This window comes from Capra hircus, chromosome 10 (assembly GCF_001704415.2).
Source record: "Capra hircus breed San Clemente chromosome 10, ASM170441v1, whole genome shotgun sequence".
Taxonomy (NCBI): Eukaryota; Metazoa; Chordata; class Mammalia; order Artiodactyla; family Bovidae; genus Capra; species Capra hircus.
Window position 1 is genome coordinate 94402584 of NC_030817.1, and position 15306 is coordinate 94417889.

The window sequence follows — 15306 nt, forward strand, 5'->3', positions numbered from 1 at the left end:
GTGTGAAGTAGAATTTGGCTCAGTGAATTTGTTTGGTAGGAAAACTTTGGTTTATAATTTAACATCATAAGAACGCTAGAACCAAAGCATATCTTAGAGAACTTAGTTCTAGGGTAGTGCCATCATTTCATAGAAGCAGCTGCGGCCCAGAGGCTTGTCTAGAGGTATTAAGTAGCAGAATTAGAAGAATTTTACTCCTCTATATTTCATCTCTGGATATTAGGGCAGGTGTCAGTCAGAATCCTATCACCCATTAGTGAGTCATATTGCTTGCAGTATTTGGAGGTCTTAGCAATTTGAGCAGAACACTAAGGAAAGCAGTGTCATCACTGATGTAATAGCAGAATGGCTGTAGATTTAATAGCACTTGATGTTTAAAAAAGGTTCCCATGTTCTCAGGTGCAGGTGAAAGTAAGCCAGGTTGATTGACTATATGTTTTCTTTTAAAACCAAGCAGTAAAAAAATCCATTTAAGGTACATACGGATACTTCATTATTATTCTGGAGTCAAACTGTTACACCACCAATGATTTCAATTGTGGATCATAGTGAATTTTTACAGGAGTCACACACAAAAAAAGTATGAGGAAACAGGACAACCCCTTAAATTCACTAGACTACTGGTTCAAGAGAATCTGTCAACTTGTCCGGATTAGCTTATTCAAAACTTTTTTGGTAACTTTCTTTTAAGTACATGCCACCACCCCTCCCTCCCTGCCATCTACTAATCCTTCCCTAGAGGGTCACTGTCTCCAGTCATGTGCTCTAACGACACTGCCTAAAAAAATCCATTAAGAATAACACATGGCTTCCCCATCTTTTTGGCAGTCAAATTTCTAATTTGAAAAGGGGCATGGATTTGCAGTTGTCTTCAATATTGGTAATCTTACCCATTCTCTTTCTTTACCAAGAGATTGTATCAAATAACCTGTGAAAAAAACACTTTATTTGGTACCATATTTAATCAAATAAGAGCACAAAAGATGGTAGTATTAATTGAAATCTACAAATAATTGTAATTTATAGTGCTCTTACAAGTTTCATTCACCTTTTCCACCATCACGTTTTTCCTTAAGGTCGACATAGGATCCCAGTTACATTTTACAGGAAATATAAATGCATGTGTGCATATACAGTATATGCATGTATGTTTAGTGTGTGTATGTATATATATGCATACACATGTAGTATATATATGCACATATGAGTAGTATATATACTCATATATATATACACACACACTCTGTAAAGATTAGGAAATTCTTGAATAGAGAGAGTTGTTTATCAAGAAAGATATCCTTGGCTCAGCTGGTAAAGACTCTGCCTGCATTGCGGGAGACCTGGATTCCATCCCTGGGTTGGGAAGATTCCCTGGAGAAGGGAAAGGCTACCCACTCCAGTATTCTGACCTGGAGAATTCCATAGACTGTATAGTCCATGGGGTCACAAAGAGTTGGACAGGACTGAGCTACTTTCACTTCACTTAGGTAATTGATATAACTGGGAAGCAAAGTACAATGATAACAATATGGTTTAATTGAAATTGTGTTTATTTCAAGAAGTATTTGTATGCTTGTTGTGTGCTAAAGCATAAGCTAGAAATGAGGAAACGGTAATGAACGGGAAGTCATTCTTGAAGGATCTTAAAATCTAATGAGAGCAATTAAATATGTGATAGTTGATAAAATAATAGCAACTTAATAGCTGTATACCTTTTATGTAGATTTCTAATATATTTTTATCTAGTATATATACATATATAGTAGATATGTATAATATATATGTAAATCTCTATAGTCTCCAATTTTATGTTTAATAGCTCTTATGTAGATTCCTAACATTATAGCCATTGTTCTTATAGTTAAATAATTTAAAATTAATGTTCTTCAGTGGTGATGATTTTTCTCAGTTACCTGTATAAATAATTCCTTCTTTTATAGAAGTATACTTAATTTTTAAAAGAAGTATTCCTTCTTTTATAGAAGTATACTATTATAGAAGTATACTTAGTGTTATTGCTGTTCTGTGTGTTTTTGTTTTGTTCACTTTTTAAAATTAAGGTTTAATATATATACAATGAAATATACCAATCTTAAATGTACTGCTAGATGAGTTTTATATATATGTATACTCCCCTGTAGCCACCACTCAAATCAAAATGTAGAACTTTTATAACCCCCCAGGTTTTTCATGCCTCTTCCTACTCCATACCATACCACTGCCTCAAGAAGTAACCATAGTGTTAGCTCATTAATATATCCTTACAGATAAGTTTTGCCTGTTCTTGGACAGCATGTGAATGGAATCATACAAAATATACTCTTGTGTCTGGCTGCCCCCTCCCCAACACTGACTGTGAAGTTCCTTCATCTTGTAACTTGTAATGATAATTTGTTGTTTTTTATTGTTATATAGTATTATTGCTGTATACTCTTCATTGTATGATGCATTTTCATTCTATGACTTTACTGTGTTTTTCCTTTTTCCTGCTGATGGACATTTTTTTTATTTTGGGCATATACCAAGCAGTAGAATTATCGGTTCATGAGGTATATACTTAGCTTTAGGTGTATAGAGGTAGACAGTTTTCCAAAGTAGTTATATCAGTTTATATCCCCACCAGCAAGTAAGTGAGAATTCTAATTGCTTTTCACCCTTGACAGCACTTGGTATTGTCATTGTTTTGTGAGTGATTTTTTATATTTTAATCTTAGCCATTCTGATGGTTCTGTAGTCCTCTCTTCACTTCAGTACACAAAAATCAGTTTGTAGGCCTAGTATACTAATTCATTGATTTGCACCAGCTTAATCAGGTAGGGATTTTAGAACTGGGTAAGCTCTGTGTGAGTTCTGTTTGGACTTTAATCCTTAAATATTTGAGGTGAAGGAATAAAGATGTTAGGTTCTTTATATTAATAATAATTCTGTTAGGCTTTAATATCAGATTTGACCCATTGCAGTCCATTGTTCTAAAAAAGAAAGTTTGAAGTTGTTGCCAAGGCCAGCCTTTTAAAATTTTGTCCTTGGATCTTTTGGCAGATTCTGAGAGCTACAGACCTTATCTATAAAAGCAGAAGGTTAAAGTAGAAATCCAAGCTCTTTTTCAGCTCTAAAATAATTTAATCCAGCAGTTGGAAAGTATAAGAAACATCTCTCAGAATATCTTTTTTGTAGTGATTGGTTTTACCAATTATTGAGTTGTTTTCTTCCTGGCATCCATTACTTGCTTTTTTTCCTCTATAACAAAATAAATTTAGCTCCTACTGGGGGAAACAGACACATGACTATATATTATAGGTGTTTCTCTGATGCTAATTTATCTCTCTTGTTTTTTTGACATGTAGATACTTTGGTAGTTACTTAATCCATTTAAATATATAACCTACCTAGTGTGTATGTGTTAGGTGCTCAGTCGTGTCCAACTCTTTGCGACCCCATGGACTGTAGCCTGCCAGGTCCCTCTGTCTGTGGAATTCTCCAGGCAAGTATACTGGAGTGGGTTGCCATTTCCTTCTCCAAACCTACCTACTAGGTGATCTTAATGGTAGCTTGTATGTGATATATGGCCCAGAAAAAAAGTGTTTTCTTGAGCAGAGGAATACTCATTTTTTTCTTTTTTCTTTTTTTTTTTTTTTAGCAGAAGACAAATTCTTACAGGAGTAAGAGTTATTTTTTTGGGCCAAATTATAAAATTTTGGTGCAATGTAAAAAAAAAAAATCCCATATCACATGATAAATTCTTCATCTGGTTTTATTTTTTAAAGGAAACTGAGAAGAGAAGAAGAGTGGAGGAAGCCTACAAAAATGCCATGACAGAACTTAAGAAAAAATCCCACTTTGGAGGACCAGATTATGAGGTATGAAATTATAGTTTTGGCCTTAGAAAAAGACACACGTAGAAAAAACATAATATATATTTATGTCACAAAAGTGATTTTTATATTGTGCTTTTGTAACCTTTAAGTATTTTGAATATTTTATAATATATATGCTAGGCTTACCCTGAAAAGATTTTTTTTCCTACAAAACTTTAAATAAAGAGCCTTAAAAGGCTCATTACTAGGCCTGTCTACTTTATAGGACAAGTTTTTGTCTCGCCTGTGAGGGTTATACTTATTGATATTACCTTGTAACTCTTTCTTTTTTTTAATTTTATTATTTGAAATCAATAGATGCATTATTTTTTTTGCTTGCACTGTAAAGCATGTGGGATCTTAGTTTTCCAGCCAGGGATTGAGCCTGTGCTCTCTGCATTGGGACTGCAGAGTCTTAACCACTGGACCTCCAAGTTCAGTTCAGTTAAGTTCAGTCACTCAGTCATGTCCGACTCCTTGCATCCCCATGAATCGCAGCACGCCAGGCCTCCCTGTCCATCACCAACTCCTGGAGTTCACTCAGACCCACATCCATCGGATCAGTGAATCAGTGATGCCATCCAGCCATCTCCCTCTGTCGCCCCCTTCTCCTCCTGCCCCCAATACCTCCCAGCATCAGAGTATTTTCCAATGAGTCAGCTCTTTGCATGAGGTGGTCAAAGTACTGGAGTTTCAGCTTTAGCATCATTCCTTCCAAAGAAATCCCAGGGCTAATCTCCTTCAGAATGGACTGGTTGGATCTCCTTGCAGTCCAAGGGACTCTCAAGAGTCTTCTCCAACACCACAGTTCAAAAGCATCAATTCTTCGGCGCTCAGCCTTCTTCACAGTCCAACTCTCACATCCATATGTGACTACTGGAAAAACCATAGCCTTGACTAGACAGATCTTTGTTGGTGAAGTAACGTCTCTGCTTTTTAATATGCTATCTAGGTTGGTCATAACTTTCCTGCCAAGGAGTAAGCGTCTTTTAATTTCATGGCTACATTCACTATCTGCAGTGATTTTGGAGTGCTCAAAAATAAAGTCTGCCACTGTTTCCACTGTTTCCCCATCTATTTGCTATGAAGTTATTGGGTCAGAAGCCATGATCTTAGTGTTCTGAATGTTGAGCTTTAAGCCAATTTTTTCACTCTCCACTTTCACTTTCATTAAGAGGCTTTTTAGTTCCTCTTCACTTTCTGCCATAAGGGTGGTGCCATCTGCATATCTGAGGTTATTGATATTTCTCCCGAAGTCCCTAATTCTGTTTTTTTGTTTTTGTTTTTTTAAATAAAAGCAACCTACAGAGGAAAACTCCGAGAACTTGACTGGTGAAAGATTTTAGTTTGTCCTGTATACTGTGAGGTCTTATCCATAGCAGAGCATGAATTGTTCTAATTGCCTCACCTTTATGTTTGAAAAATGTCTGAAATCAGCTTCTTTCCCCATTTTGTTACTTGTTAAGGTGTTAGTAGGATCTGCCTCTCCATATACATACACATATAGGAGCACAAGGAGTATCATTGGCATGGAAGCAGAATGTTTAAAGAAAAGACATTAGATTGTATTTAAGAAAGTAGGAGAAAAATTCCTTGCCATTCTTATTCTAGAAAGGAAAAAAAGACCTGCTGTTGATAATATTTTTTATGTTGGGACTAATTTCCAGCTGTGAAAATCTGTAGTATGAAGACTTGAGTGATAATATTTTTAAATTAATAAGGTGTCATTTCATTCCTTCCAGAATGTATAAAAATTACATAATCAGCTGTTGTCTTAGATTTTAAAGTCTAGATTACTGAAATATTAGCTGTTAAAAGAAAAATTTTAACTTTTATTCTGAAGCTGAGCAAGTTGATTTGCTATTTTAGGTTTGTTTGGGGGGGACTATGAGCTTTTAAAACTTGCCCTATTTTTTTCATACTGCAAACATGCATTCGCATGTCCAGTCACATCAGTTGGTTCACGTATGTGAAGTGATGTACATTGCCGTGTGTACATCCTCTACAAGTGGCTGTGCTTTTGGGTACTCTATAGTAGTATATATTATTTGTGTGAAAAGTATTATAAGCTTATTTCAGTGCAGTACCATATAGCCCATTGTGTTAGTTTGGTACCTGAGCTAACTGTGTTGGACTTTAGAACAAATTGAACTTATGAATGCACTCTCCAAATGGAACTTGTTTGTACGACTGTATGATTGCATGTTTGTCTCCCCTTTTGTTATTTCAGAGGAGAGAAAAGGAGGGTCCTTGTGGTAGGTTTGTATGTTCATTAGTTTATTTTTTTTTCCTTTATTTTAATTTACAATACTGTATTGGTTTTGCCATACATTAACATGAATCCACCACGGGTGTACATGCGTTCCCAAACATGAACCCCCACCCACCTCCCTCCCCATAACGTCTCTCTGGGTCATCACCGTGCACCAGCCCCAAGCATGCTGTATCCTGCGTCGGACATAGACTAGCGATTCAATTCTTACATGATAGTATACATGTTACAATGCCATTCTCCCAAATCATCACACCCTCTCCCTCTCCCTCTGAGTCCAAAAGTCTGTTATACACATCTGTGTCTTTTTTGCTGTCTTGCATACAGGGTCGTCATTGCCATCTTTCTAAATTCCATATATATGCATTAGTATACTGTATTGGTGTTTTTCTTTCTGGCTTACTTCACTCTGTATAATTGGCTCCAGTTTCATCCATCTCATCAGAACTGATTCAAATGTATTCTTTTTAACAGCTGAGTAATACTCCATTGTGTATATGTACCACAGCTTTCTTATCCATTCATCTGCTGATGGACATCTAGGTTGTTTCCATGCCCTGGCTATTATAAACAGTGCTGCGGTGAACATTGGGGTACATGTGTCTCTTTCAATTCTGGTTTCCTCAGTGTGTATGCCCAGCAGTGGGATTGCTGGGTCATAGGTAGTTCTATTTGCAATTTTTTAAGGAATCTCCACACTGTTCTTCAAAGTGGCTGTACTAGTTTGCATTCCCACCAACAGTGTAAGAGGGTTCCCTTTTCTCCACACCCTCTCCAGCATTTATTGCTTGTAGATTTTTGGATCGCAGACACTCTGACTGGTGTGAAGTGGTACCTCATTGTGGTTTTGATTTGCATTTCTCTAATAATGAGTGACATTGAGCATCTTTTCATGTGTTTATTAGCCATCTGTATGTCTTCTTTGGAGAAATGTTTGTTTAGTTCTTTGGCCCATTTTTTGATTGGGTCGTTTATTTTTCTGGAATTGAGCTGCAGAAGTTGCTTGTATATTTTTGAGATTAGTTGTTTGTCAGTTGCTTCATTTGCTATTATTTTCTCCCATTCAGAAGGCTGTCTTTTCACCTTGCTTATAGTTTCCTTTGTTGTGCAGAAGCTTTTAATTTTAATTAGATCCCATTTATTTATTTTTGCTTTTATTTCCAGAATTCTGGGAGGTGGATCATAGAGGATCCTGCTGTGATTTATGTCAGAGAGTGTTTTGCCTATGTTCTCCTCTAGGAGTTTTATAGTTTCTGGTCTTGTGTTTAGATCTTTAATCCATTTTGAGTTTATTTTTGTGTATGGTGTTAGAAAGTGATCTAGTTTCATTGTTTTACAAGTGGTTGACCAGTTTTTCCAGCACCACTTGTTAAAGAGATTGTCTTTACTCCATTGTATATTCTTGCCTCCTTTGTCAAAGATAAGCTATCCATATGTGTGTGGATTTATCTCTGGGCTTTCTATTTTGTTCCATTGATCTATATTTCTGTCTCTGTGCCAGTACCATACTGTCTTGATGACTGTGGCTTTGTAGTAGAGCCTGAAGTCAGGCAAGTTGATTCCTCCAGTTCCATTCTTCTTTCTCAAGACTGCTTTGGCTATTCGAGGTTTTTTGTATTTCCATACAAATCTTGAAATTATTTGTTCTAGTTCTGTGAAAAATGTGGCTGGTAGCTTAATAGGGATTGCGTTGAATTTGTAAATTGCTTTGGGTAGTATACTCATTTTCACTATATTGATTCTTCCGATCCATGAACATGGTATATTTCTCCATCTATTAGTGTCCTCTTTGATTTCTTTCACCAGTGTTTTATAGTTTTCTATGTATAGGTCTTTAGTTTCTTTAGGTAGATATATTCCTAAGTATTTTATTCTTTTCATTGCAATGGTGAATGGAATTCTTTCCTTAATTTCTTACTTTCTCATTATTCGTGTATAGGAATGCAAGGGATTTCTGTGTGTTGATTTTATATCCTGCAACTTTACTATATTCATTGATGAGCTCTAGTAATTTTCTGGTGGAGTCTTTAGGGTTTTCTATGTAGAGGATCATGTCATCTGCAAACAGTGAAAGTTTTACTTCTTCTTTTCCAATTTGGATTCCTTTTATTTCTTTTTCTGCTCTGATTGCTGTGGCCAAAACTTCCAAAACTATGTTGAATAGTAGCGGTGAAAGTGGGCACCCTTGTCTTGTTCCTGACTTTAGCGGAAATGCTTTCAATTTTTCACCATTGAGAATAATGTTTGCTGTGGGTTTGTCATATATAGCTTTTATTATGTTGAGGTATGTTCCTTCTATTCCTGCTTTCTGGAGAGTTTTTATCATAAATGGATGTTGAATTTTGTCAAAGGCCTTCTCTACATCTATTGAGATAATCATATGGTTTTTATTTTTCAATTTGTTAATGTGGTGAATTACATTGATTGATTTGCAGATATTGAAGAATCCTTGCATCCCTGGAATAAAGCCCACTTGGTCATAGTGTATGATCTTTTTAATATGTTGTTGGATTCTGATTGCTGTAATTTTGTTGAGGATTTTTGCATCTATGTTCATCAGTGATATTGGCCTGTAGTTTTCCTTTTTTGTAGTATCTTTGTCAGGTTTTGGTATTAGGGTTATGGTGGCCTCATAGAATGAGTTTGGAAGTTTACCTTCCTCTGCAATTTTCTGGAAGAGTTTGAGGAGGATAGGTGTTAGCTCTTCTCGAAATTTTTCGTAGAATTCAGCTGTGAAACCGTCTGGACCTGGGCTTTTGTTTGCTGGAAGATTTCTGATTACAGTTTCAATTTCCGTGCTTGTGATGGGTCTGTTAAGATTTTCTATTTCTTCCTGGTTCAGTTTTGGAAAATTGTCCATTTTTTGCACATTGTCCATTTTATTGGCATATAACTGCTGATAGTAGTCTCTTATGATCCTTTGTATTTCTGTGTTGTCTGTTGTGATCTCTCCATTTTCATTTCTAATTTTATTGATTTGATTTTTCTCTCTTTGCTTCTTGATGAGTCTGGCTAATGGTTTGTCAATTTTATTTATCCTTTCAAAGAACCAGCTTTTGGCTTTGTTGATTTTTGCTATGGTCTCTTTTGTTTCTTTTGCATTTATTTCTGCCCTAATTTTTAAGATTTCTTTCCTTCTACTAACTCTGGGGTTCTCCAATTCTTCCTTTTCTAGTTGCTTTAGGTGTAGAGTTAGGTTATTTATTAGACTTTTTTCTTGTTTCTTGAGGTATGCCTGTATTGCTATGAACTTTCCTCTTAGCACTGCTTTTATAGTGTCCCGCAGGTTTTGGGTTGTTGTGTTTTCATTTTCATTCATTTCTATGCATATTTTGATTTCTTTTTTGATTTCTTCTGTGATTTGTTGGTTATTCAGAAGTGTGTTGTTCAACCTCCACATGTTGGAATTTTTAATAGTTTTTCTCCTGTAATTGAGATCTAATCTTAGTGCATTATGGTCAGAAAAGATGCTTGGAATGATTTTGATTTTTTTGAATTTATCAAGTTTAGCTTTATGGCCCAGGATGTGATCTATCCTGGAGAATGTTCCATGAGCACTTGAGAAAAAGGTGAAATTCATTGTTTTGGGGTGAAATGTCCGATAGATATCAATTAGGTCTAACTGGTCTAATGTATCATTTAAAGTTTGCATTTCTTTGTTGATTTTCTGTTTAGTTGATCTGTCCATAGGTGTGAGTGGGGTATTAAAGTCTCCCACTATTATTGTGTTATTGTTGATTTCCCCTTTCATACTTGTTAGCATTTGTCTTACATATTGCGGTGCTCCTATATTGGGTGCATATATATTTATAATTGTTATATCTTCTTCTTGGATTGATCCTTTGATCATTATGTAGTGGCCTTCTTTGTCTCTTTTCACAGCCTTTGTTTTAAAGTCTATTTTATCAGAAATGAGTATTGCCACTCCTGCTTTCTTTTGGTCTCTATTTGCATGGTATATCTTTTTCCAGCCCTTCACTTTCAGTCTGTATGTGTCCCTTGTTTTGAGGTGGGTCTCTTGTAAGCAGCATATAGAGGGGTCTTGTTTTTGTATCCATTCGGCCAGTCTTTGTCTTTTGGTTGGGGCATTCAACCCATTTACGTTTAAGGCAATTATTGATAAGTATGATCCTGTTACCATTTTCTTTATTGTTTTGGGTTCAGGTTTATACACCCTTTTTGTGTTTCCTGTCTAGAGAATATCCTTTAGAATTTGTTGGAGAGCTGGTTTGGTGGTGCTGAATTCTCTCAGCTTTTGCTTGTCTGTAAAGCTTTTGATTTCTCCTTCGTATTTGAATGAGATCCTTGCTGGGTACAGTAATCTGGGCTGTAGGTTATTGTCTTTCATCACTTTAAGTATGTCTTGCCATTCCCTCCTGGCCTGAAGAGTTTCTATTGAAAGATCAGCTGTTATCCTTATGGGAATCCCCTTGTGTGTTATTTGTTGTTTTTCCCTTGCTGCTTTTAATATTTGTTCTTTGTGTTTGATCTTTGTTAATTTGATTAATATGTGTCTTGGGGTGTTTCGCCTTGGGTTTATCCTATTTGGAACTCTCCGTGTTTCTTGGACTTGGGTGATTATTTCCTTCCCCATTTTAGGGAAGTTTTCAACTATTATCTCCTCAAGTATTTTCTCATGGTCTTTCTTTTTGTCTTCTTCTGGGACTCCTATAATTCGAATGTTGGAGCGTTTCATATCGTCCTGGAGGTCTCTGACATTGTCCTCATTTCTTTTAATTCGTTTTTCTTGTTTCCTCTCTGATTCATTTATTTCTACCATTCTATCTTCTATTTCACTAATCCTATCTTCTGCCTCCGTTATTCTGCTATTTGTTGCTTCCAGAGTGTTTCTGATCTCATTTATTGCATTATTCATTATATTTTGACTCTTTTTTATTTCTTCTAGGTCCTTGTTAAACCTTTCTTGCATCTTCTCAATCCTTGTCTCTAGGCTATTTATCTGTGATTCCATTTTGATTTCAAGATTTTGGATCATTTTCACTATCAATATTCGGAATTCTTTCTCAGGTAGATTCCCTACCTCTTCCTCTTTTGTTTAGTTTGGTGGGCAACCCTCCTGTTCCTTTACCTGCTGAGTATTCCTCTGTCTCTTCATCTTGGTTATATTGCTGTGTTTGGGGTGGCCTTTTTATATTCTGGAAATTTGTGGAGTTCTCTTTATTATGGAGCTTCCTCACTGTGGGTGGGGTTGTATCAGTGGCTTGTCTAGGTTTCCTGGTTAGGGAGGCTTGTGTTGGAGTTCTGGTGGGTGGAGCTGGGTTTCTTCTCTCTGGAGTGTAGTGGAGTGATCAGTAATGGGTTATGAGACGTCAGAGGTTTTGGAGTAACTTTGAGCTGCCTGTATATTGAAGCTCAGGAGTGTGTTCCTGTGTTGCTGGAGAATTTGTGTGGTATGTCTTGTTCTGGAACTTGTTGGTCCTTGGGTGGAGCTTGGTTTCAGTGTAGGTATGGAGGCATTTGATGAGCTCCTATTGCTTAATGTTCCCTGAATTCAGGAGTTCTCTGATGTTTTCAGGCTTTGGACTTAAGCCTCCTGCTTCTGGTTTTCAGTTTTATTTTTACAGTAGCCTCTAGACTTCTCCATCTATATAGCACTGATGATAAAACATCTAGGTTAAAGATGAAAAGTTTCTCCACATTGAGGGACACCCAGAGAGGTTCACTGAGTTACAAGGAGAAGAGAAGAGGGAGGGGGTAGTTAGAGGTGACTGGAATGAGATGCGGTGAGATCAAAAGAGGAGAGAGCAAGCTAGCCTGTAGTCACTTCCTTATGTGGGTTCCATAGTCTGGACAGCTCAGAGGTATTTATGGAGTTATACAGGGAAGAGGAGAGGGAGTAAGTAGACAGAGATGGCCAGGAGGATAAGAGAGAGGAATGAGAAGGAGAGAGACAAATCCTGCCAGTAACCAGTTACTTAGGTGTTCTCCACCGTCTGGAACACACAGAGATTCACAGAGTTGGATAGAGAAGAGATGGGGGAGAAAAGAGACAGAGGCCACCTGGTGGAGAAAAAGGAGAGTCCAAAGGAGGAGAAAGTGGTCAAGTCTGTAATCTCGCTCTCAGGTAAAATTGGGTAGTGAAGTTTGGGTTTTTAAATGTACAAAATTGACAACAAAAACTGAAGAGCAAAGATCAAAAATCTAGAGAAGAGGTTGGATTTTCAAAAATACAATATTAAAGAAAAGAAGCAGAAGGAAAAAGGAAAAAAGAAAAAAAAGCCACAAAAATTAAAAAACAAAACAAAACACCAATAACCACCCAGAGGCTATATATGGTGTTTGCCTTAAAAAAAAAAAAGTCTTTTTTTTTGAATATTAATAGGTTATAGAAATAAAAATTAGAGGAGAAATAGAAGGCTTAACTATTAAAAAAAAAGTCAGAAAAAATTTAAAAAAAGAAAAGAAAAAGGAATGATTTTAAAAATATATCTGCCCCTTCCCTGATGTTGTGGGCATTGTGGGGTCACTTCCAAGGCGGTTCCCTCTGTTTAACTTCTTCTTTATGCTGGTTTTTTAGGCTCACTAGTTCAGTCGCGCTGTGGGGAGGGGGGATGCTGCAAACAAATAGCGCTGTCATGTGCACACAGTGTCTCAGCCCCGCTGGACCTGTCCCTTCTCGCGGCATACAAACCACTCTGGCTCTATGATGCTCAGCCGGGAACCATCTGAGGCTGGCCCTAGGCTGTGTGCACTTCCCCGGTTTAAGCTGTTCAGGTTCGGCGCTCAGGTAGCCCTCAGAGGCACAGATTCGGTTGGGACTGCGCTTTGTGCCCTTCCCGGGTCCGAGTAGCTCAGGAGTTTGGCGAGCGCGGTTGCTGCGACTTGTCGCCTTTTCTGCCTCTGCTGCTCAGCTTTCTGGGTGGACCGCTGGCGCCCCTTGTGGGGCAGATGGTGACGGTCCAGCACCCCCAGAAGTCCTAGCGAAGGAGCCTGCTTGCAGTTAGGTAAGTCAAGTCTCTCCGGGTCTGCAATTGCCCCTTTCCAGTCCTTACGGCTCTGGCTGCCTGTCCCCGGCGGGGGATGGTCTGCAGCCGGCTTTTTCCATTCCATCCTTTGTTCTGTGCTCTGTCCTGGCGGTGTCTTATGTTCGAGCTTTTCGCGTGGTAGCTATCCCACAGTCTGGTTTGCTAGCCCAAGTTAGATCGTTCTGGTTGCGCGTGGGGTGTTCCTGCCCGATTCTTACAAAGCACTGCAGCCTGCGCCTCCCGCGCGTCCCTGCCCTGCCCCAACTTCCCAGTGGCGGATGCAGGCATCTGTGCTGCTTTTCCGCTGGGGGAGTTACTGTTGGGCTTGTAATCTCTTGGTTTTAATGATTTATCTATTTTTCCTTCCTGTTATATTGCCCTCTGTGTTTCCAAGGCTCGCCACAGACTTGGCAGGGAGAGTGCTTCCTGGTGTTCGGAAACCTCTCTTCTTAAAATTCCCTTCCCGGGACGGAGCTCCCTCCCCACCTCCTTTTGTCTCCTTTTTCGTCTTTTATATTTTTTCCTACCTGATTTTGAAGACAATGGTCTGCTTTTCTCGTTGCCTGATGTCCTCTGCCAGCCTACAGAAGTTGTTTTGTGGAGTTTGCTCAGTGTTGAAATGTTCTTTTGAGGAATTTGTGAGGGAGAAAGTGGTCTTCACCTCCTATTCCTCCACCATCTTAGGACCACCCCTGTTCATTAGTTTAAAGAAATTGCTTTATTGATGTGACTTAGGCTCTCTTTTAAAAACGTTTATTGTTTATTTGCATTTCTTCGTTAGTGGCTCTTAGACACATCCCTTGACATTTTTATTGTTAGAATTTGGGTGTTTTTCCTCTCTTGATTTAGAAGATTGACAGGATTGACTTCATTTCTCAATTTTCTTCGTTTTCATAGTTAAAAATCTTCTTAGTTTTGCCATGTAAAATTTTATACTTTCTTGTATTTAACTCACAGTCTTGATACAGTTATCTTTATGTTTTTTTCATGTTTTAAAAAGTGTTCTTTTTTTGGCCTAAAGATGTAAACTGAGGCAGTCTCAAATTGCCAGAAATTGAGTTTATTTGGGAATAGCAGAGATTGTAATTTGGGAAATACATGCTGAATAACAAGTTACAGGCAGCTTTGTAGAGGCTGTGGGGCAAGCTGTATTTTATGGGCAAGGAGTGCAGACAAGGGAGGTGCAGCCAGAGTCCAGGCAAGTCAGTTCTTTAGCTTGAAGATGGGGAAAGATACTTGGCAGATGGTCGTTGGTTTGGAGATAAGGCTCTGTCTTCTGTTGACCTGGCATTTACGGGAAATCATTCTCTTAGTTAAGTTCCATTCTTTAGGTACAGACATGTGATTCCCATTTCACATCCTCAGATTCCATTTTAGACTGAAATCCTTTCACACTGTACTTCAAATAATTATCTATATTTTCTGTTCTTTTTTTCAGTGATCTCTTCTAAATATATTAACACATCTGATTTTTTATAAATTATGATGTAATGGAGGAATCTGTAATTTTATATTCCAGTTGGAATTGTTGACTAAACCATCTTTTTCCCACCTAGTTGAAATGCACCTCCCTCTTTCTCTTTTAATAGTTAAGGGGACTTCAGTTTTTTCTCATCAATTCTCTATTGATGAAAAATTAAGAAAGAAATGGAAATTTTTATTGGAGCGTAAGGATTATATCCTAGGAACAGCATCTCAGAAAGTTCCATCCATTAGAAATGTTTTTGAGACAAAAGGCTCTACATCAAATCAGATGGTGTAATAATGACAGTTTACACAGCTCTCTTCTGCTGGTAGGTAACATGACTCACTCCAAGATCAAGAAGGAAGGTTATCTTTTAAGGAGTTGATGCTAGGAGAACGTTGTGTTTTAGGATTGGGCAGGTGTTTTTGTCAATGGGGAAAATTTGGTCATGATGTAAGATGCAGATAATACAGTATACAGTAGCAGGGAAAGGGGAGGCCAAAGGGCAGAGAAAAAGTTTTTTTAAAAAACATTTAAATTTTTCTTGTCTTGCCATAAAATATTAATTTTATTTCACAATTTCCCTCTTGATCTTTAACCTTTTGATAGAAAGCATCAGGCAATCAAATATTTGGTCCCTTGATGCCAGGGTTGTTGCTCACCTGCCCTTGATCAGTCCATCATGTCTGTCAGTGCTGGGTCCCCATAGCTCAGTTCTCTTTTGGCAGG

General features: G+C 37.7%; 1 protein-coding gene across 3 annotated transcripts in view; it reads left to right on the forward strand.

Annotated features, from left to right (window-relative positions):
- COL4A3BP (collagen type IV alpha 3 binding protein) overlaps window positions 1-15306 on the forward strand; it is a 140891-nt gene that overhangs the window by 79587 nt on the left and 45998 nt on the right. For all 3 annotated transcript variants that reach the window (XM_018053702.1, XM_018053700.1, XM_018053701.1), the window contains one exon: window positions 3765-3857. In XM_018053702.1, the coding sequence (XP_017909191.1) occupies window positions 3765-3857 (93 nt within the window). The remainder of the gene's footprint in view (window positions 1-3764; window positions 3858-15306) is intronic.